Source organism: Ctenocephalides felis, unplaced genomic scaffold, assembly GCF_003426905.1.
Source record: "Ctenocephalides felis isolate EL2017-DRISC unplaced genomic scaffold, ASM342690v1 CF-g0.4_SCAFFOLD_01886, whole genome shotgun sequence".
Classification (NCBI taxonomy): domain Eukaryota; kingdom Metazoa; phylum Arthropoda; class Insecta; order Siphonaptera; family Pulicidae; genus Ctenocephalides; species Ctenocephalides felis.
Window position 1 is genome coordinate 147,412,721 of NW_020538040.1, and position 22,110 is coordinate 147,434,830.

The following is a 22,110-nucleotide window of genomic DNA, read 5'->3' on the forward strand; positions in this document are numbered from 1 at the left end:
CTAGTAATCTTATTTCGTATCTTGCTCCGAACAGAGACTTACAAGACTCCAACACAATATACCCTAATGAATGCGAACGCGTTTCGAATTTATGATAGATCACAACAGCCTGCAACTTCGATCGCTACTCTCCCATTATTATAGAAATCTTCTACTTGTCAAGAATTTTAATTATAAAATTGGCTGAATTACTAATTCTTTGTTGTTAATACTTCTCACACACGCATACATCCATTTTTGCTAAGGTATGCCAAAATGTTCAGAAACCTTTGAAACGTAAAGATATGCAAAAATTTTCATTTTCGATTTTTTTGCGATTACTATAACTTAGCCTACGGGAAGTTAAAAAATGCCATTTGGCGGACAAAGATGATTGTTAGACATATGCACATCAAATTATCACATATTTTAATAATAAGAACAAATTTTGTTTTCATTTCTATGGGTTCTGTACCAATGTTCGATATTTTGTTCTACGCTGCTAACGTATTGCGATTGCTTTGAAAAAAAAATTCATAATTTCCAAAATATTTCAAAGTATAAAAAAATCAAATTTTTCAAAAAGGTCAATTTTCAAAAATTTTAAAAGTCTCAACAATCTATTTTTTTCAAAGTTCTAAAAAATTGAATCTTTTTCAAATTCTTTAAATTTAAAAATTGAATTTTTTGGTTTTTGGTACGGGAATTTCCAGGATTTTGCCTTAAAGCACGATGCCCTGCACCACTAGTTTTCTTTAAAATCTGGGGCAGAAACATTGCTGGGTGAGCGTTTAATTTTAATAAATCAAATATGGTTTTTTAATATCTTTAAAAATAAAAGTTATTTATTACAAATAGTATTTAACGAGTTAATAAAAATCAGTTTTTTAATAAGAAAAACTGATAAAAAATGTTTTTCCAGTAAGATTTCTCTTTTTTTGTCCTATTTGGTTTCGAGCATTACATACAATTTTATTCCTGTTATGTAACTTATTGTATCTAATAATAAATAAGAACTTCTTAAAAAATTTAGTAAAATCTGGGACGAAAACCTTCAGCCTTTCATATTTAATTTTTTTAATTAATATATTGCTTTTATTGTGTTTATTTCAAGTTGCGTATTTTAATATGCACAAAAAAATTTTATTCAAATTTGATAATTTGATAATTCTAGTTCAAATATATTCAAAATGAATTGAAAATAAAAACTTTCTCAAAAATTCTGGAAAATCCGGGACGAAAAATCTAAAATGGTTCATATTTAAATTTTGTAATTAATTTTGATTTTATTATGTCTATTTGAAATTGCGTATTTTGATATGCACCTTTTTTTATTCAGATTTTGTAATAGTAATTCTAGTTCAAATATATTTAAAATTAATTGAAAATAAAAACTTTCTCAAATTCTGGGAAATTCAGGTCGAAAACCCTAAAATCGGGACAAATATCGCTCCTGGAAAAATCCGGGGCACAAAGTGGAAATCCTGGATTATCCCAGCTAATCTGGGACATATGATCACCTTAAATCTTAATATTCTAGCTTTAATCTTTAAACCGCCGTTTTTATTTTCATCAATCTTATTTTACGTAATTCGTTTTTATTATTATCACTCTTAAAAAAACTAGTCGTAATTTCAAAATGGTGAAAATTTTATAAAGACTAAGGAAAGATTCTATAAAGACAAGTTTGATCTATTTTCAAGTGAAAAATCTTGGCTGCCAAAGTAATATTTTAGAGTAGAAAATTATTTGACTTTAAAGATTTTCAATTAGATGAATTACTTTTTGCTCACTAATTTCACTCATTGATTATTGTAAATGAAATAGCATAATAGATGGATTGATGTATGATTTGTGGATAGATTCGATTGATCTTATAGATTGTCAATAGTTTTATGTATCAAAAATGATTTTTAATCTTGGGTCATCTTTAATACTGTAGCTGTAGGTTATTTTACAATCTGCCTTTTCATATTTAATTTTATAGTAGGTGAAAGAAATTTTTTCAAGATGGTAGGTTGTTTCGTTCCAAAGAGTTGTTGAATCAATGTAGTTTAATACAAAATTCCTGTTAAATTCATTCACGATTCAAAGTTTGAATTTCAAATCTATTGTGCTTCAGTATGTCCTGTTTTAAAAACATCCACCTAAACTATCTTCGATCTGGGTCAGGAACATAGACCTAGAGAATGCACTAAGCAATTTCTGAGAGAAGCCATAGGGAAAGGAATTCCAGTCTCTTTTCTGAAGTTCTAAAGTGCTTCACTCTGATCAGACACTTGGTCTTACGATTAGTTTTTCTCCCTACCTTTCCTGTGTTATGTTATTATACAATACCTAATCCATTCTGGAATTCTAGGTCCATATTGAAATGACACATCTTCATTTTTAACTTTCCGTAGTTATATATCTTTAACGTTTCAAAGATTTCTGAACATTTTGGCATACTCTAGAAAAAAATGATGTTTGTGTGTGTGCGGATACAAATTTTCGTCGACGATTTCGGGAACACAGATCAACCGATTTGAATAATTCAAAAAACAAAAATATATAAAATCGAGTTCTTACAAAAATTTGAGAATATTTCGAAATTTTAGAAAAAATTGAATATTTTCAAGAATTTTCAAATTCTCAAAAAATTTAAAAAAATCGATTTTTTTCAAAATTTCTAAATTATCAAAAAAAAATCAAATTTGAAAAAAAATTGGACAAATTTTTTGTAAACACACACATAAGTTGTTTGTAGGATACGCTCGTCGCCCAATTTAATAAGCACTTTTACAATATGTATTTATAATAAACTAGCAAACCCGACGAACTCCGTTTCGCCACCAGATGGTTTCGTGAGAAAGATGAAGAAAATATTTTTTGTACAACAGTAATGAATTTTTTTCGATTACAAAAATGAATTTGAACTTCTCTAAATAAATAAAGTGAATCCGCAAAATCAGTTTCATTGAAGTGCTCTTTGGTAAACCACACTTGGTCTGACGTTAACACAAACAAAGCGGATGGTTTTCCAACTCGTGAACAGGCAACGTATAACAGCCCATGTGAAAAACAATGATTTTATAAATAATCTATTTGAAACTTATCCCGCAAACACTAAGCTATTGGCCTTCCGACTTGTTAATTGTCATTGCGAACGCAAGGCGAACTGGAAATTGCAATCGTTTGAAGTCAAACGGAAGACCAGTCAGAATCATTGGTATGTCACCAAATCGCCAGCAATTTTTGATTGAATGGTGAAATTCAGTGCGTGTACATCATATTTCTTGGCGGCAAGAAGCGCTCGTTGACTTAACCAAGCATAATTCTGATAATTCTCACTAATGTCATTACTCGAATTTTTAATTACGGTGCGTGAAGTTTCAGCAATTTGCATTGAAGCACGATGCCATGCACAACTAATTTTCTTAGCTATAAACTTTGCGGAGCCCGAGACCTTTCTAACGAATGCAAAATCGTCGAAATCGGTTTGCGCGTTCTGGAGTTAAATCGTCAGGAAGGAAAACTCGACTTATTTTTATATATATAATCTATTTAAAATTATTTACAACAATTATTGATTATTTTCATTCCTCGAATATTTAATTACGGTACGGGAAGTTCCAGCAATTTGCTTAAAGGCACGATGCCATGCATCACTAGTCAAATAATATTTCATTAGTTCAAATTGTAACCATTTCTCAATGCGCTACTGAAACTAGTACGCGTTAAAAGCTTTTTATTTCAGATTACGCATCAAGCTGACTAAATATTTCATTTAAAGCTGCTTCATGTTGCTTAAAAGCATAGAAAATTGTTTAAAATTTTCATTTAATTGAATTTAATCATTAATTAAATATTATTACTTCATTCTGCAAAATAAAATGAAGAACCTCGCATTTTTCAAGGTAGATTTATTCCTTGTTCACGGTCGACTGTGCCCTCTCAATTCGTTAAATTAGCACTCAGTTTGGATGAAGTAATTCCTAACGAAAATCAACTTTTATTGTATATTATTAATTAGAATTCAGTTATTTCATAAATTATCAGCAATGCAATAAGCAATGTCCTGATTAGGAGATGAACAGTTTATAACTCAACGAAAAAAATCAAATTGTTCGGCAAGAAACAAAAATTAAAGTAAGATCATCTAAAAATATTAAATCATTTTTAAAAAATTATTAGTAGGTACTAATTAGTTCATTTAATATGAGCTTAAAAGCTCTTTGTATTGTAATATATTATATTGATGCTCAAAACGAACAGTTGTTAATTATTTAACACCCTGAAAAGAATTACTATATAATTTATTATTGTTTGCTTCTTGAAAAGTTACTTGTTTGTGGAGATGAACTTTTCTGAAATTGTGCCTACGGTGTTTTTAAGATGTAAATATGCCATTATTTTATGTTCTTTATGTTGAAAACATTGTAATAATTAATTAGCAGTTTCAATGCTGAAAGCTCATATGATACCATGTTGTTCTATATTATATTCACATATGCAATATGTGTTTTCAGGTATATTATTTTGTCAGTTTCTTTTTATAATCTATTACATATTCATATTATTATGTAACATTCATCTGTTTTTTACATTTTTTTACGCATTTACTTCTTTGTTTACATAAGTATATATTACATACGTATTAAACTAAAAACGTTAATAATATTCAATGAAATATTATAGAAGTAAATGTAAGAAAGTAAAAATAGTTTTTGATGAAAGTAACTAAACTATTCTCAAAAAAAACTATAGAAAATGGTATTTTAATTGGAAAATCTTAATTTTTCAAAGGAAATTATTCCACATTTCGGGAAATTCATGCAACTTCCCTCAAGGTAAAATGACTTATGCAACTACTTACTTTATACAATCATAGCATCGAAATATTCTAAACAACTTGACATTTCAGAATATATTTTGTATACTACAATAGTAGTAATAATATAAATGGTCACTGGTTTATATACACGATGAGTATACTTGTCTATACACAAAATCTGCCAATAGTCCATGACGTGTATATTCGTCAATCACAGTTAAAAACGACTAGCACTTTAATATATTAATAATAACTAGAATAATATCTAAATATATTTATTTTTGAATAACAATGAAAACCTGACAGTTCTTTGAGCTGTTGTGATGACTATTTTCCTTGACCAAGTCTCTTTTTCAATAAGGCAACCCAACGGTTGGCCTACCTCTATTTGATACATTTTATTATTAGAAATTCTCTAAAACTAATTGATGCAGCAATTTCAGGGAAGGACTTCACTTGAAAACATATTTCCATCTAAAATTTCAAGAGAAAACCACATTCACATTTGCTTGATATCAGGCTGTTCAAAGTGGGTATGGAACTTGGAACCTTCTGGTTCTAAGGTCAAAGCTCTTACCAATAATATATATATATATATATATATATATATATATATATACATATGTATATAAACAAAAATATGAGGTAACCTAAATAAGGTGGAAAATTTCCACTGGAAATATGTTTTAAGAAATAAATGTGAACCACACAAATGCTGAATTTCATTGCTAACTATGGCTCTATTCTCTATTCCATAGTTAGTAATGATAAGACAAAAAGTATCACTACTATTAGTATTTAGCTACATTTTTTTACCAGCTTTTACATTTCCTCTGAAGCATTGAATCTTTGCTTTGATGTCAACTAGTAGGTATGCTTTAGGTTTTTTGTGTATGTGCAAAAAGTGATAAATATTCCAGCGTCAAAACAACAGAGTCAAATCAAATATTAACGCATCAAAATGTCAAGAATCATTTTAAGGTACGACGTGTAATATCTTGCTGTATTTTTGACGTTGTTTTGATCATATTTATATATGTACATTAGGGTGGTCCTTAAAATAGTCATTTTCGAATTTCCTTGCTCCCAGGGGCTCAAATGGTTCCAAATTGATAAAAAATAATTCTCTGAAAGTTTTAGCTCTTAATATTAACGTTTAGATAGAGCGCAATTCAATCAAACTTCGTATGGAAAGAGCATGGAAAAATTTTGAAATTTAAAAAACAAATGTTTTAGGTATAACTTAACGACAAATGAATGAGTTTTATTCATTAATTTGTTCGCTAAATTACATCTAAAAAACATTTTTAAAATTTTTGAAAAATTTTTCATGCTATTTCCATACAAAACTTTGATTGAATTGCGCTCTATCTAAACGTTAATATTAAGAGCTAAAACTTTCAGAAAGTTATTTTTTATCAATTTGGAACCATTGGAGCCCCTGGGAGCAAGGAAATTCGAAAATGACTATTTTAAGGACCACTCTAATGTACATGTTCAATTAATCAAACAGATGTTTTGTTTTTAGCATTTTTTGTAGTCGTTTGTTTATCTTCCTATTTGTCTGTTCATCTGTGACATTCTAAAATCATAAAACCTATCATAAATAAAACATAAAGCTCTACAAAATTCTCACGTTTTTATATGTTTTTTTTTCTTACAATTAGCATATTTTCATTATTACCAATTTATTTCATTTCTCTATTGAAGCTTCTAAATTTCTAAATGTTAATTACAATGACAAACCGATCATGTCATATTTGAAGTATGACTTTAATTACATTATTGTTTTTAAATATTATACATATTTTTAATGCTATCATAAATATATAATTTATAATTTATCATTATATAAATATATATAATGGTTGACACTAATAAATGTGTGCATCACGAGTGTTACCTTATTAATAATAAACATTATTCAAAATTGTTATATGATGTATTTATTTTTACTTAAATGCCATCTTGTACAGTAGCAAATAAGTTTTACTTCATTCGGGTGTAAACCTTACGCGCACTCTTTTTGTTTAATTAAAATTGTATATAAATTTAAATACTATATATATATATATATATATATATATATATATATATATATATATTACTGTGCAACTCGCTATATCCAATGGAAAAATATTTGAATTATATACAACCAACCATTTTTTTATATATTTGGCAACCCATATGGTTGTCTCATCTCTGTGTGATGAATTTTATTACAATTTCTGTAATACTAATAAATTTTAGGCTTGGAAACATTGCCGTCTATATTGCCAAGTGGTAATTGATGTCACTACTGCTTGACATCAGGCTGTTCGAGGCAGATACCAAACCCTGAACTTCTGGGTGAAATCCCTTAGCTCTAACCTACCTTACATAACTAATTAAAAAGTATTTAATATTATTTTTCAACATATTTCAGTTTTAATTTGCAATTATATTATTCTGAAATTGATACTGCTGCTGTCCCATTAGATAATCATTAACAGACCAATTGTTTTTGTTCTGAATAACCGAAAATTGAATGACATATTCGGGTAAGTCGACCTTTGACTTTATCTGTCGGTGAATCGGTAATGTTGAAAGGAAAATGAGTGGAGGAAAAATCCATGTATTATATAATAACATTCTATCATATATAAACATATAAAGCCGTATATGCGCGCACGACTTTCTGTGGGCGTTGTATTTCAAATAATACATTATATTAAAGAATAAAGGATTAAAATATGAGATCATGTATTGCTAATGCTGCCTGATAGCATGAAAAATAATATCGTCCCTAAACATATATAAACATTAATTTAATGAGATTTTCGAATTCAGTTGTAATTTTTAAAAATTCAATGCAAAGGGTTAAAATATCGCCATTGCGTACTGACAGTGAGTCAAAAATAGAAATATCACTTTAAAAAAAAATTATATTTGCGAGATATGTTGAATTTAAATAATTAATGTGTTCAGTTACTAGGATTTCAAGTTGTTTTCTATTTTTAGAACTATTTTTATGTTTGCCCAAATTTTGGCTTATTCGCCTATGTATGTGAATTCACAATCTGAGCATTTAATTTGATGAACTAACAATAAGTTTCTGAGGCGGTCCGAGTTAAATTTTGATTGACTTGTGCAAAAATCGAGCTAAGGGTTGAATTATAATTTCATACCGCTAACAGACTTTTATCTATGAACGGGCCACAACAATGATCACAATTTTATCCACAAAATGTATACATTGGTATATGATTCTGGGTTCAAAGGTTTTTTTTGGTCACTGAGGTACTTTTGTTCATTAAGTAGGTATTTATTAAAGATAAGAGCTAATATTATCGCTACGCATAGGAGAATGGTTAACCGATGGGTTGCCTATCATGAAAAATATTAGTCTTAAAACTACAGCTTATAGGACAATGTATTTCTGAGTAGGTCTGACTGCTGTTGAAACAATAAATAAACTAGCGGTGTATGACATGGTGCCTTAAGGAAAATTGCTAGAACTTCCCGTACCGTAATGAATTCGAGGAATATTAAGTGATTTCAAATAGATTATTATAAATACTGTAACTCATATATGTTTACAGAAAAGTGAATAAACAAAACTTAATCAATCGAATTTAAAATGACGGACATTGTATAATAATTATAAGAATTATATAAACTGAATTGCAAAGTTAAAATTATTTATTTCAAGTATATAAATGAGCTTTAGAACTTTAGCTATAATTAAAATTAAAATCCGAATTATTTTCTATATTAAAATATATATATATATATATATATATATATATATATATATGGACATAAAAAAAATTAATTATTTTTTCCTCATAAGCAATTATTTCGTCAACACGAGCAGGAAGTTTTTTGAATCACTCAAATCGGATGCTTAGTTCTCTCAAAAACTGCCATTTTTTTAACATTTACCTCTGTATCTTCGAAATGGCTGGACTTGCTAAAATCTAATCACCACTTCCTCCGTCGTTATTACGAATTGAATGTTTTTTGGATCATTTAAATCGGACGCTCCGTTCTTTCAAAGTCGATTTCTATTTTCTGAACATTTTGCTTCGTATCTCCGAAACGGCTAGATCTGCCTTTGCGAAAAACTAATCAGCACATCTCGCTATCAGTAGAAATCGAATGTTGTTTGAATCATTCAAATCGGCTGATCCGTGCGTAAGAAAACGTGGACGAAAAATTGTATCATACTGTATGTATGACACACACATCCGATTTTTCTAAGGTATGCCAAAATGTTCAGAAACCTTCAAAACGTGAAGAAATGCAAAAAATTTAAATTTCGATTCTTGGACGCTTACAATAACTTACCCTACGGGAAGTTAATAAATAAAAATTTTGTAGGTACTTGAGTCTATTATTTACGGCGGAGTTTATAATGTTACTGGGGTAGGGGTTGTTTCTTAGTATGACCCAATTATAATCTATTTGCTATCACTCAGTTTCTCTACTGCCTTGAAAATGAGTTTTCAACGATGTCATTTAGATTTATATGTTATGAAAATGATATATTTTTGACGAATTTAAATAATATCGTTAAATACTAATTGTGTTTTATTTCTTTTCCAGCTTCGGAAAACGCACGGGTGGCAGCGCGCGCCGTTCGAACGAATGCTTCGTCCTAGAGCCGTCAGAGATGATCGTTGTAAGTGTCGAGATGAATTTCATATTTCCTTCGCATTTTCACATTTTCTTCATTTTGTTTTTCTCATTTTTCCATCGCCTTGATGATAACATTACGAGGGGTAGTGTTATCTGTCACGATAATAACAGCATAGATATTGATGAGTGTAAGAATTATCCAGCTAAAAATAATAAAAACACGAGCGTAGCATTAAAAGGAGATGAAAAGGATGTTTGTACACGATATTGTGTTTTAGTCTTCAGAATTTTATAAGAAACGTTTTAATTGATTGTGTGAAAGTGACACGACTCAAAAAAAAATTACTAATGTTACATTTTGTGCGCATTATATTCCAATTCGATTCGTATTGAACCTTGAAAATATCATTAGTTAAACTTTTATAACTAGTGATGCTTGAAATTGTACCTTAAGACCAATTGCTGGAACTTCCCATTCGAGTAATAAATATAATCCATAATCAATAATAATTGGTTAATGATTAATAACAATTGTTGTAAATATTTTCAAATAGATTATTCTAAATACTGTAATTCTCATTATTCGTATTTATAGACAAAATATATGAAGGGCTTTATCTCATATTTCATCATGCTTTAGAGAACCTCCTTTTTTCAACTATATAAGAACTTTTGGATTTAAAAATTTGTATATTTTTGAAAATTCAAATCCAAATCATTTTCCATATTTTTAAATTCTAAAATAAATTATAGTAAAATTCAAAAAATAGTTTTAACCACTAATTCTTATTTTAATGATGTTTTCGTAGATGTTATATAAAGCAAATATGTAGGTTTATCATCTTTTTTCTCAACTAAATAACTTAAACCGAAATGTATAAAAGCAAGAAAGTCTTAAAATATTGCCGTTTTAACACATTCACTGCGAACCTTATGTTGCTTATCATTCTTCTGTGCTGATCTTTTTGATCGTTTAATATTAAATGAATTAATTTATGGACATTATAGCTGGAAATTAAAAATAATGTACGGTAATATGATAAATAGAACTACTCGTTTGAAATAATTGCAGTACAAAACTTCAATTCAAACATTTTATTTTACTAAAAACACTACTCTAAAATGCAAGGAAGGCGAAAGCACCTGTTGCGTTCGACGCCTCGCTATTGACAACAGTCTCACGCAACATATGCGTGAGCAGCAGTGAGTGTGTTAATGTATCTATATAAATGAACAGTGAAATTCACTTTATAAAATGAGCTATAATTAATAAATATGTAATAGATATTAGAAGCCACCATTCCATCCATTTCATCTGATTCTGCTAGAAGTGTAATATTAATTACAATACACTTTAATAAATATATATTTCTGGTAAAGATATCAGATAACAGGTTCGACTATTATTAAATATTATTTTAGTAGATTATGTCTTATCATTAGAAAATTCTTTGTCGTTTGTCTTATAAAAAAGAAGCAATGAAAATGAACTTAGTTTAGGAATATTTTTTTCCAAACACATATTTAAAGAATTAAGAACTTCACTTCGTCAAGTAATGTTATCTTTTTGGAAAACGAGAATGAACGCCAGTTTCCGGAGCCCTACTCTATAATATCATACAATAAGCATTCTTATCATATGCCATAACACAGTAGCGCAGTAATACTGCATTTATAAATAACATTTTATTTTTTGTAAATATTTGTTTGAAATTTAAAAATTTTAATTTTATTATACACCATGTTATAAGAACATGTACAACATATTGCTGCCTATGGGTCAATATTAACTTTCCAATAACGACCATTATTGTAATATATATACACATGTACTACTATACTGTCTGCATTATTATCAACTAGGAACGGTATACTAGGTTTTAATGAAATAAGTCTTAAGTAAATTTCTACAAGATTACATCAAACTGTTTACTTGTTGTTAACTATACCTTAAAACACCTACGTACCTTAAATAAATAAACAAATATTCCAAGTCGTTTCAACAACAACAAAAACAATTGCATAGAAGAGCTGATGCGATTTTCTAGGTTTTGTATTCAGGTCTTTACTGTAATGAGTTTGAAAATAAATTGATTGCACTAAAGAGTCATTCATTGCTCGAAACCATTCTAAAATGCATCGAATTAATTCTTAATTGTATCTGAATCAATTAAAGATTTTACTTGAATCATACTTTTTGTTATTTCACTTGATTTTTTATTACTAAACATATTTAATAATTATTATGACTAATATGTATAAAAATGGAACCAAAATAGAATTTACCTCCTTTTTGTGTTCTTTGAAGAAACAGTCATAAACTAATTGAGTTTATAGAACATAACTAAAACTAAATAAAAACTAGTTGTGTGATCCGTGCGCCCGAAAACGTGCACGAAAAGTTGTATTCATATAAAAACACACATATCCATATTTTTTGAGGTATGTCAAAATGTTCAGAAACTTCAAAACACCAGAAATATTAAAAAAATTCAAATTCGATTTTTGGACTATTACAATAACTTACCCTACGGGAAGTTAAAAATAATAAAAGTGCATTGCTAATGAAAAACAAGAAAAGAAATGAGGATCAACAACAAATTAATAATAAAATTGAATCATTACTAAATAAATCAAATAAGTAATGGGAAGGTCAATTTTAAGTTCAATAATAGTTGTTTCAAATTTAATAAAATGAGTTTTGATGCATTTTGTGATAATAAGGTTAGAAAAATTAAAATTTAAGACTTTGAAAAGATAAAAGTTGAAAATATAAGTTTAAGGTAAACTACTATATGCTCTGAATATTTTCAGTTTTTTAGTTAAGTTTAATATACTGTGAATGATCAAATAAAATAATATAGAGTATAATAATAGTAATAATAATAAAATATTTAAATTATGCCAAACTGCTGCATTTACACAAATTTTAAATAGTTATATTTTTATTTTATTTTATTGATTTTTATTATAATTTATATACTTACGGCGTTCGCTGCATTTTAATCAGTCCTACTGCGTTCATCAAATATTTTGTGATATACTAGTTTGTTCGATGCAATCAAGAGAGCATTAAATTGTATTGGTGGGGTAAATTGTGTGTGTTTCATATCTGTGCCATATTATAATTATTTAATATAAATAAATTTTGCAATTTTAATAAAATAAAATATTATGTGAAATTACTTTGCTGCGGTGGACTCAATTGTTGTTTGCATTTTAATCTATTAATTAAATTCCTGTGCTATTTTAATGCATATGACCTACTCCTACGTGTGGATTTATAATATATAGTGATAATTTGAATAATTTTTATTTTTAATAACTTAGTGTTTTTATTAATTCAGAGTTGTTTGCATTTCAATCTATTAACTGAATTCCTGTTCAATTTGAATGGATTTTAATAATTTAAAACCATACACGTTGTATGGAATTATAGTTTGTTGTGTACATTTCAATAATATTTATTTTTTATTAACTCACTTAGTGTTTTTTATTTTTTAAAAGTTGTTTGCATATTAATCTATTAACTGAATTTTCGTCAAATTTTAATGGATTGGATTTACTCGTATGTATGGATTTATAGAGCGCTGTATTAATTTCAACTATTTTCATTTTTATTAAAGTACTTACTCAGTGTTTTTATTTATTAAAAGTTGTTTGAATTTCAATCTATTAATTAAAATCATGTTTCATTTTAATGGATTGGAACAGTAAAATATTTGATAGGACCTCTTCATACGTATGAATATACTATGTGTTGTGTACATTTCAATAATTTTCATTTTTTTATTAATCCACTCAGTATTTTTATTTATCAAAAGTTGTATGCATTTTAATATATTAATTAATTAAATTCCTGTCTCATTTTAATGGATTGGAATAGTTAAGGACCTACTCGTGTGGATAATGTGTAATAATAATTTTTATATTTTTTTATTAAGTTACTCGGTGTTTTTATTTATAGAAAGTTGTTTGCATTTTTAATCTATCAACTAAATTCCTGTACGATTTTAATAGATTGATAGTTAAAAATTTGAAAAGACCTACTTGTACTTGTGGATTGATTGTGTAGTAATAATTTTAATACTTTTTTTATTAACTCACTCAGTGCTTTTATTTATTAAAAGCTGTTTACATTTTAATCTATTAAGTAAATTCCTGTTCAACCGTAATGGATTAGTTAGAAATTGGATAGGACCTACTCGTTCGTATTTACTCTTTAATTTTCACTCTTTATTTATTAAAAGTTGTTTACATTTTGTCCAAATTTGATACATCGGAAATGTTGAATATCTGATAGGACCTACACGTATATATTATATGGATATAGTTAGTGTGTTGTGTAAATTTCAATAATATTCTATTTTTTCTATTAACTTACTTAGTGCACTGTTTTTATTTATTAAAAGTTTTATGAGGAATAGGGGATGTGTTGATTTAACTCTATTTGATTATTGTGACACTACGAATTAATAAAAAATGACCTAATGTGTAAAAACAATAACTAATTACCAGAACTGTTAATATTATTAAAACCATTAGTAATAATCCTTGGTTGACGAAATGCACTATGACCAGTTAATAGATGTAATAATGATGAATTTAAAACCTAAACTATGAACGATGGAACAGTGTTAACAGCGTTATTTAAAAAAAATCATAAATAGATATTTAGATGGTAAATTTTAAATAATCAAATAATAACATTAATATTATTAATATAAAGTGCAAATAAATGTTTTCTTGCCAAATCGCAAATAAAATATGTTAAAGCACACGCGCTGCCGAACCGCGAAAGCGTTCTGCTGTGGTCGATGTCTTCGCGGAAAAGTTCCCCTCAGGGATAAAAAGGATTTCTTAGCGTTCAGAAATAGACAAATCAATTCTAGATCCTGGCATGGAAATTCATTTCGACAGGTATACTGATTTAAAATATTATTGTCATAAAGAAGGCAATTTGATCTCCAAATTATAAAAACAGGAGTCATATATAGGCTCGAGCGGGGCTTAAAGGTCCGCGGGTAGAAAGGTCCACCTTTATTATCTCAAAAACAAGAAAATTATTTAATTTTTTATATCTATTTTTAAAATTCTGAACAAAAGCCTTGTTTTTTTCAAAAAAAAAATAAAGAAAAATTGCCATTATTTTATTCAACGTTTTATAGATATGGGATGTTCCTTTCTTCAGGAGCTATTAATAACATAAAAATTAAAGGATTTATTGTTTACTGTAATGACACGCAACACACATCATAATTCATTAAAAAACTATATTTGAAAATTCTTTGGTGTAAATGCAAATGTTTTTTTTTAATTTAACTCAAGTTTTTGAAGAATGGGACATCCCATACTCTCGAAACGTAGAAACATCAATAAAAAATTAAATAATTTAAGGCAATTATGAAACTATTTTAAAGTAGAAGGCAAAAGATGTGTAACCAGCCAACACCTTAATTGTTACGACGTCGCTAAAAAAAATATATATCGATATTTAAACCAAAAATATTTCTTTGTCGATACTTTTTTTGGTCTTGAGCTTTCGTATTTAGTTTGTTATACCTGAATATAGTTATTAGGTATGCGTTTTTTAACTGTTTTGTGAGCTATATTGTTATTTCTAAATTAGATTCAACAATTTTTTTTATAATTTCTATAAAAGCTCACACGCAGATGGGATAAAAAAGACCCCTTAACCTTTACCTTAGCAAGGGTGTGAACAACAAGAGATAGTAAATGAAAAAAGTTCAAAAAAATATTAGTTAAAAAAAAATTAATAGTTGTTCGACCTCTGCTGATGAATATTTATTTCGAAATACAAGATAAACGTTATAGCTTTGTATAAAATCTTCACATAAAATTTGTATTTCACATTGGTTAAATAATGTAGCTATTATTTCGTAAAATTAAAAAAAAATACGTTGGATCTATTTGCCCTTAAGGCTGTCTCTTCTTACCTCGCTCATAGGACAAAAAGGGACAGATGACAAATTTAAAAAAAAAATAGTAAAAATATATACTTTAATAATTAGGAGTTAACTGGAAATTTTACTGACCATAGTTCAATCGTTATTTGTTCGATAAATATTATGTTCCTGGAAGTCAAATTGGACCTTTTTGCCCTACCCCCACACATATTTGTAATGTATGTATGTACGTATGACATATAAACTAAAGCTCCATGATTTTATTTGCCTTAAGTTATTTAATTTTTTATTTATATTTCTACGTTACGAGGGTTTCGAGGGCATTCTTCAAAAACTTCTAAGTTAAATTAAAATTGAAATTAAAAAAACAACATTTGCATTTACACCAATGAATTTTCAAATATAGTTTTTTAATGAATTATGATGTGTGTTGGGTGTCACTAAAGTAAACAATAAATTCTTTATTTTTTTTAAATAAAAATAAATTTTAAGTGTAAGTGTATAATTTTATTTATTTGTTATTAATAGCTCCTGAAGAAAGGAACATCACATATCTATGAAACGTTCAATAAAATAATGGCAATTAAATTAATATATATATATATATATATATATATATATATATATATATATATATATATATATATATATATATCAATATCAATGACAATCTTTACTTTATTTTGAAGAAAATTTATTTAAAGGCAATTTGCTGAAGGAATTAATTTTTAAACACTAGTTTAGTCTTGAAATATTTTTTAGTTCCACTGAATGAACGTTACAGCCGAAACGTATGGATTTCATGATATTTTAGTTAAAGAAATTCATATTTTTATGTATTTAGGCCTGATTATTAGACCCTTTTAATGTAATCAATATAAAATTTGAAATTATACATTATATATATATTACAAATTATATTTCATACAGTATATATTTACTTCAAATATAGAGCTTCTACTTTTAATCAATTTTTGTTTTTGGCAGCCAATTTTACAAGCGTTTAAATATGAAAAAAATGTACTATAATTTCAATTCAATGCATTTTTGGTAGCCAAAAATTATATGAACCATTTGTATGTTTGTTAATTCAACAGTTATTCGCTCTGGATTCTTTAAATTCGAAGTGTTACTATACTGATGATATTACAAATCTACTGCAATTAAAGATTATTTATTCATTGCAATATTAGTATATAGTAATATTTATTAGCTCTTTGACAAATTTGTCTATCAAAATAATTAAACCTTTTCAATAAATTTTTATAAGATACATAGTTTTTATCTCCTCTACTTAATAAATTACATCATTATTTGAATTAAGTGGTTTATATAAGTGCAATTTTACTTATTTACAATATTTTTCTTTGAACTCATTAAAATAAACTCAATCTCTAATTTTATGAGTTGTCCATTTAGTATGAATAAATATGAACAGTTTCTTGAAGGTTTTTGTATCTCGGCCATACCATTTTTTCATATATTGTCTATATACATTTTTTACAATGACTATATATCATAATATAACAATAATATAATGAAACAAAATCCTTCATTATAAAAGTACAAAGTTTATTTCTGAAAATACAATTTCATTTTCACAATAAAAATATGTTATACTATTTAGCTTGATATCACTTTCATCGACTGGCTATATAAGGAATATTATATACAAGTATCACAAAAATTACAATGGCACTTACAACTAAATTATTCATAATGTCACTTATTTATATAAAGTGTATTCAATGTCAGTTTCTTTCAAAATGTATTCAGAAGTATCAGTATATTTATATTGAACTCGTGTTATTCGATTGTTCGTCAAATTTTCTATTGATTTATTTGAATATAAAGACATATCAAAGTTCTCGAAAGGAGCATTATAATTGTATGAATTTGAATTAACATTTCTAGTATATTGGTGAGTTTCATCGAGATCCCCCGAATTATCATAATCTTTGCTCATAAGTGATTGCTTTTGTTCATATTTGATGTGCTTGAAATAGTTGGAATTATATGATAAATCTTCGTCAGATTTAAAATGATTTTCATTAATATTATTTGTATAATAATTTTGAACTCCTGTATATAAATTTGGAGAGCGTTTTGACATCTCGCGATTTTCAAATTTAGAACAATAATCATCAAACGGAGTACGACATTGATTGCCACTAAATGTCGACAAAGAACTGTTAAATAAATCTGATGAAGCATTTTCATCCATTATCGTTGAATTTGTATTTCCCAAGTTTAAATCATTTTCATAAACGTCACAGACCATTGTATCAGGTTGCTTTCTCATTCTATTTGCTGTTGCAGGATATTTTACAGATTCGAAAAGATTTTCTTGTACATCACATGTATTTATATTAGTATTGTGATTTTTATCAATTTTCGGTTCATACCCTTTTTTATATGCTGTTTCGGATAATATCATATTGAGCGGCAATCTACCACGGATCGGCAACGAAATTCTTTTATTATATTCTTGATCATTTTTATTGTTATTACAGAAGTTATAACCATTTATATAATTTTGATTCATTCTTTCCATTCTGAAAAGTTATTTTAAAAACTTCACAACACAACGACATTTACAACAATTTACAACCAACTTCCATGTTGTTATTGAAAGGACTGGCAAACTAGAAATTTTGAATTTACTTAGTATTGCCCGATACTGTAGAATATCTGCTTTCAAATTTAAATATTTGATATTTATCATAATTATTTATTAGTCCAAAATATTACGTTAAATAATCAATTAATTAATATATTTTGTATATTCACTTAATAAAATATATAATTTATTTATTAATATGGAATATAACACATGTAATTGTGAATTGGTCATTCTGTTATTATTGCAGTATCTGGCAACACTGCTGTCAGACTCGGTCCATGGATTAACCTAACTTTGTCAAAAATATTATGACTCATATTTGTTTATGTATCAATTTATTTCATGTTTTGAGCGGCTTTAAACAATTATTTTAATGTTATATTGTCAAGTTATTCATTAATGAATAAAATGAGTTTTTATGGAAGTAGGGTAGCTTTTTTTCGTTTTTCTAGTGTGTTAGAATAATTGTTTACACTGTATACAATTTTAACCTACTATTTTCACGTTTCATGATGTAAATAATATGTATGATTGAAATATTCATTCTATTCGAATGCATAAAAAAATGAATTTTATAAATTATTTGTGAGTAATGTTTACTATTTTTATATTTATTATAAGTTTATCATAGTAGTTTTTTTATATGAGTATTAAGTACTGCATTTATAAAACTCACTTTAAAAATGTTTTGTGATGCGAAATGTTTTTAATAATTGTATATTAAGCAACTTTGATGCTTTATATTTGATTTTTGTACTTTAAAAATATAACATTTATGTAATAATTTTTAGAATAACGAAGCATTTTTTTTTAGATTGATTATCCTGAGGCACAACCAACTAGAGCTCAGAATAGCCGTTTAATAGGAGGAACTGGGGCGCCGTTGCATTTACAAGGTGGGGTGCCCCACCCCATCACAATGGAACATCAGAGAGGCATTTCAGGAATCAACTTAATGTTTGATGACAATGTATGTTATATTATTACATTTATCATTATATTTCTTAAAAGATTGCATATAATGTGTATTATAATTATTTTACTTTGCTAAAAGTAATACCTGATAAAACATAATTTTATTCAAACTACAAAACTATACATAGTTGCGACAAAGTTACGCAATTAAAAAGTGGAGGAGAAGTTAAAATAATATTTTACATATTATTATATTCTCTACATCCAACATAGCTACACAATTTATTTGTGTTGTATTAAACTTGTTTGATGATATTTTACTTAAATTATAGTATAGTAAATTTATTATTATTATTTGCTAATAAATTATTGAATTGTAAGATTAAAAATAATGGGACTTACAATTTCATAAATCATGTTTTTTTTTTTTTTTTTGTTAAATAGCCTGTAGTCTCCCCACATCTTATTTAATGATTTCACATATTAATTAGACATTAAACTAGGAGATATGCTTTCTTAACAAAACAAAAATACTTGCTAAATAAAAACATTAGTAGGTTTTTTTTGGAGACATACATCACAGATGAAAAATTTGTTGGCACTATATTTATATATGGGGTGCCGATAAATTTGTATATTGATCCGATGTGCATCACGTGAGAACAATATTATTTGTTCTTAGTATTTATTACACTGATCATACATTGTTTTATTATTAATGTTATTGCAAATGTAGAGCTATTGCTACTGACTATGATTTAGTATCTATTAAAAGCAAAGGGAATATAGATACTTAAGAATTATTTGGGCTATGGTGTGCTAAAAATGATATATATTAATGTAATAGGAGTAGACTAGAAGTTTTATATTTATTTTGGAATATTTATATATATATATATATATATATATATACTGAAATAAGAGAATTAATAATACTTAAGATATTTATAAAGATATTTCAATTTTATATGTTTAAAAATTTATCTATAATTTGATAAACAATGAAATATTACTTGTATACATTGTATTGAGTTGCTGATTTGTAAAATCATATTAACAAGAGTCAAGTTAAGTAATTATTATGATAGCAATGTTATATATTATTTTTATTCTAGCATTTGACGAACACTTCTGTGACAATAAGACCAGAGCTGTACCAGAAGTGCAATCGTGGTTCCCACTCAAGTGATACTAGTTCTGCTTATAGCGGAAGTGACACAATGACGTCTGTTCATAGTTCACTTGATGATGCTGGTGACAGGGACCGAGATGATGAAGTGGACTTGTCGGGTCTGATGGAGTCCATTGTGGACTCTGATGAAGAAGAAGATCTTGCAGAGAGCATGGATGTGAGTTTTTTTTTAAATTTAAAATTATTTTATTATGTTATAAACACCTTATAGGATATAATAATTTGAAAAAGATGATCAAATTATTATCATAAATTTATTTTGATATTTATTATGAATAATGTATATAATAATAAAATATAAACTTCTATTTTAACAAATTTAACAACTGTAAGTAAATTCAAACTGAATTAGTTTACAATTATTAGACAAAGAAAAAAAAAATTCAATTAAAATTTTGACATTTAAAAGATTAGCTTCATTTATTTTTGCTCAAATAGGCATATTATTTCAAATTTCATTATAAATTAAGCGTTAAATTTAAATATTGGAATGAATTGATGAAATAATTTTTGTTTAATATATTCAAATTTTCTTTCATTATTCAAGTGTACATTAGGATTGCAACAAATTTATAATTTTAATTTCAGAGCTTGACGGTCCGTGACACAGTTCGTGAGTGTTTAGAGAAAGACCCTGCAGATCGTGATGAAGCTGATATAGAAATTTTATTAGAACTGACACAAACATTGAAAGCATTTACAAACATGACATTAGCTGTACGTAAAGCTCTTTGTTCTGTGATGGTATTTGCAGTGGTTGAAAAGGCAGGCACTATGGTCATGAGTGATGGTGAAGAGCTAGATTCTTGGTCAGTTTTAATCAATGGTCGTGTTGAGATTGAGCATAATGATGGGGAAACTGAACAACTGCATATGGGGGATAGTTTTGGAATCCGACCAACAATGGAAAAGCTATATCATAGAGGGGTTATGAGGACTTTGTGTGATGATTGCCAATTTGTTTGCATAACTCAAACAGATTATTTTAGGTAGAGATCAATAATACTTATTTTTTATACTTAGGAACTTTTTATGTTCACAATTTACCTTGTTACTTATTTATTAATTTTATTTTTAGAATTCAACATCAAGGTGAGGAAAATACAAGAAGGCATGAGGAAGATGGTCGACTTGTTATGATAACAGAATTAAGAGGTGACCAGGAAGAAGGTGGCAAAAGGGGGCATGTTGTTATAAGGGTAAATAAAATTAATATTAACTCAAGTGTGAAAGCTTTTTTGGATTTAATCTAAATTTTTACAAACTTCAATTTTTGTAAAACTCAAATTTAAGTATGACAATTAAAATAGGATTTTGTAATTTGTAGAAAAGTTGTGAGGATATATTATTAATTGTGAGTTTTTTTATACACTTTATATAATCTGTAAAATAACAATTGTGATGAACAAATGAATTATAATTATCTAATCTTACAGGGTACTCCGGAACGTTTGATGCTGCAGCTGATAGAAGAAAATTCTGTAACAGATTGCACGTACATTGAAGACTTCCTACTGACACATAGAACATTTATTGATAGTTCTTTAGATGTTGCTAAACAACTTTTAGTGTGGTTTAAAGAATCTCATATTCGTGATCATGTTACTAGAGTTGTGCTGCTGTGGGTCAACAATCACTTCACAGACTTTGAAACGGATCCTCAGATGATGGATTTTCTCGAAGTTTTTGAAGGTGGCTTGGAACAAGAAAATATGCAAGGCCAGCTAAGGTTGTTGAAATTTGCATGTGCAGCAAAAGCAAGAACTAGAAATGTTACATTGGCCAGACCATCTAGAGATGAGCCATTGCAATTTTCTATACTTGGTGGTTATGAAAGGGGATTTGGAATTTTTATATCCAAAGTGGATAAGAAATCTAGAGCTGAGGATGTTGGTTTGAAAAGAGGTGACCAAATTTTGGAAGTTAATGGCCAAAGTTTTGAACATGTCAGTTACAACAAAGCTTTGGATATTTTAAGAGGAACTACACATCTAAGCATAACATTGAAGAGTAATTTACTTGGTAAGTAAATAAAAGTTTA

The 22,110-nt window shown here is 27.5% G+C and overlaps 1 protein-coding gene across 1 annotated transcript in view; it reads left to right on the forward strand.

The window, feature by feature from the left end:
• The window catches only part of LOC113378726 (rap guanine nucleotide exchange factor 2-like), a 221,244-nt gene that overhangs the window by 183,464 nt on the left and 15,670 nt on the right, over positions 1 to 22,110 (forward strand). Inside the window, exons 2-7 of the mRNA XM_026619294.1 lie at positions 9,380 to 9,455; positions 18,777 to 18,932; positions 19,993 to 20,226; positions 20,658 to 21,058; positions 21,148 to 21,268; positions 21,506 to 22,091. Of these exons, the coding sequence (XP_026475079.1) occupies positions 9,447 to 9,455; positions 18,777 to 18,932; positions 19,993 to 20,226; positions 20,658 to 21,058; positions 21,148 to 21,268; positions 21,506 to 22,091 (1,507 nt within the window). The 5' untranslated portion in view covers positions 9,380 to 9,446. The remainder of the gene's footprint in view (positions 1 to 9,379; positions 9,456 to 18,776; positions 18,933 to 19,992; positions 20,227 to 20,657; positions 21,059 to 21,147; positions 21,269 to 21,505; positions 22,092 to 22,110) is intronic.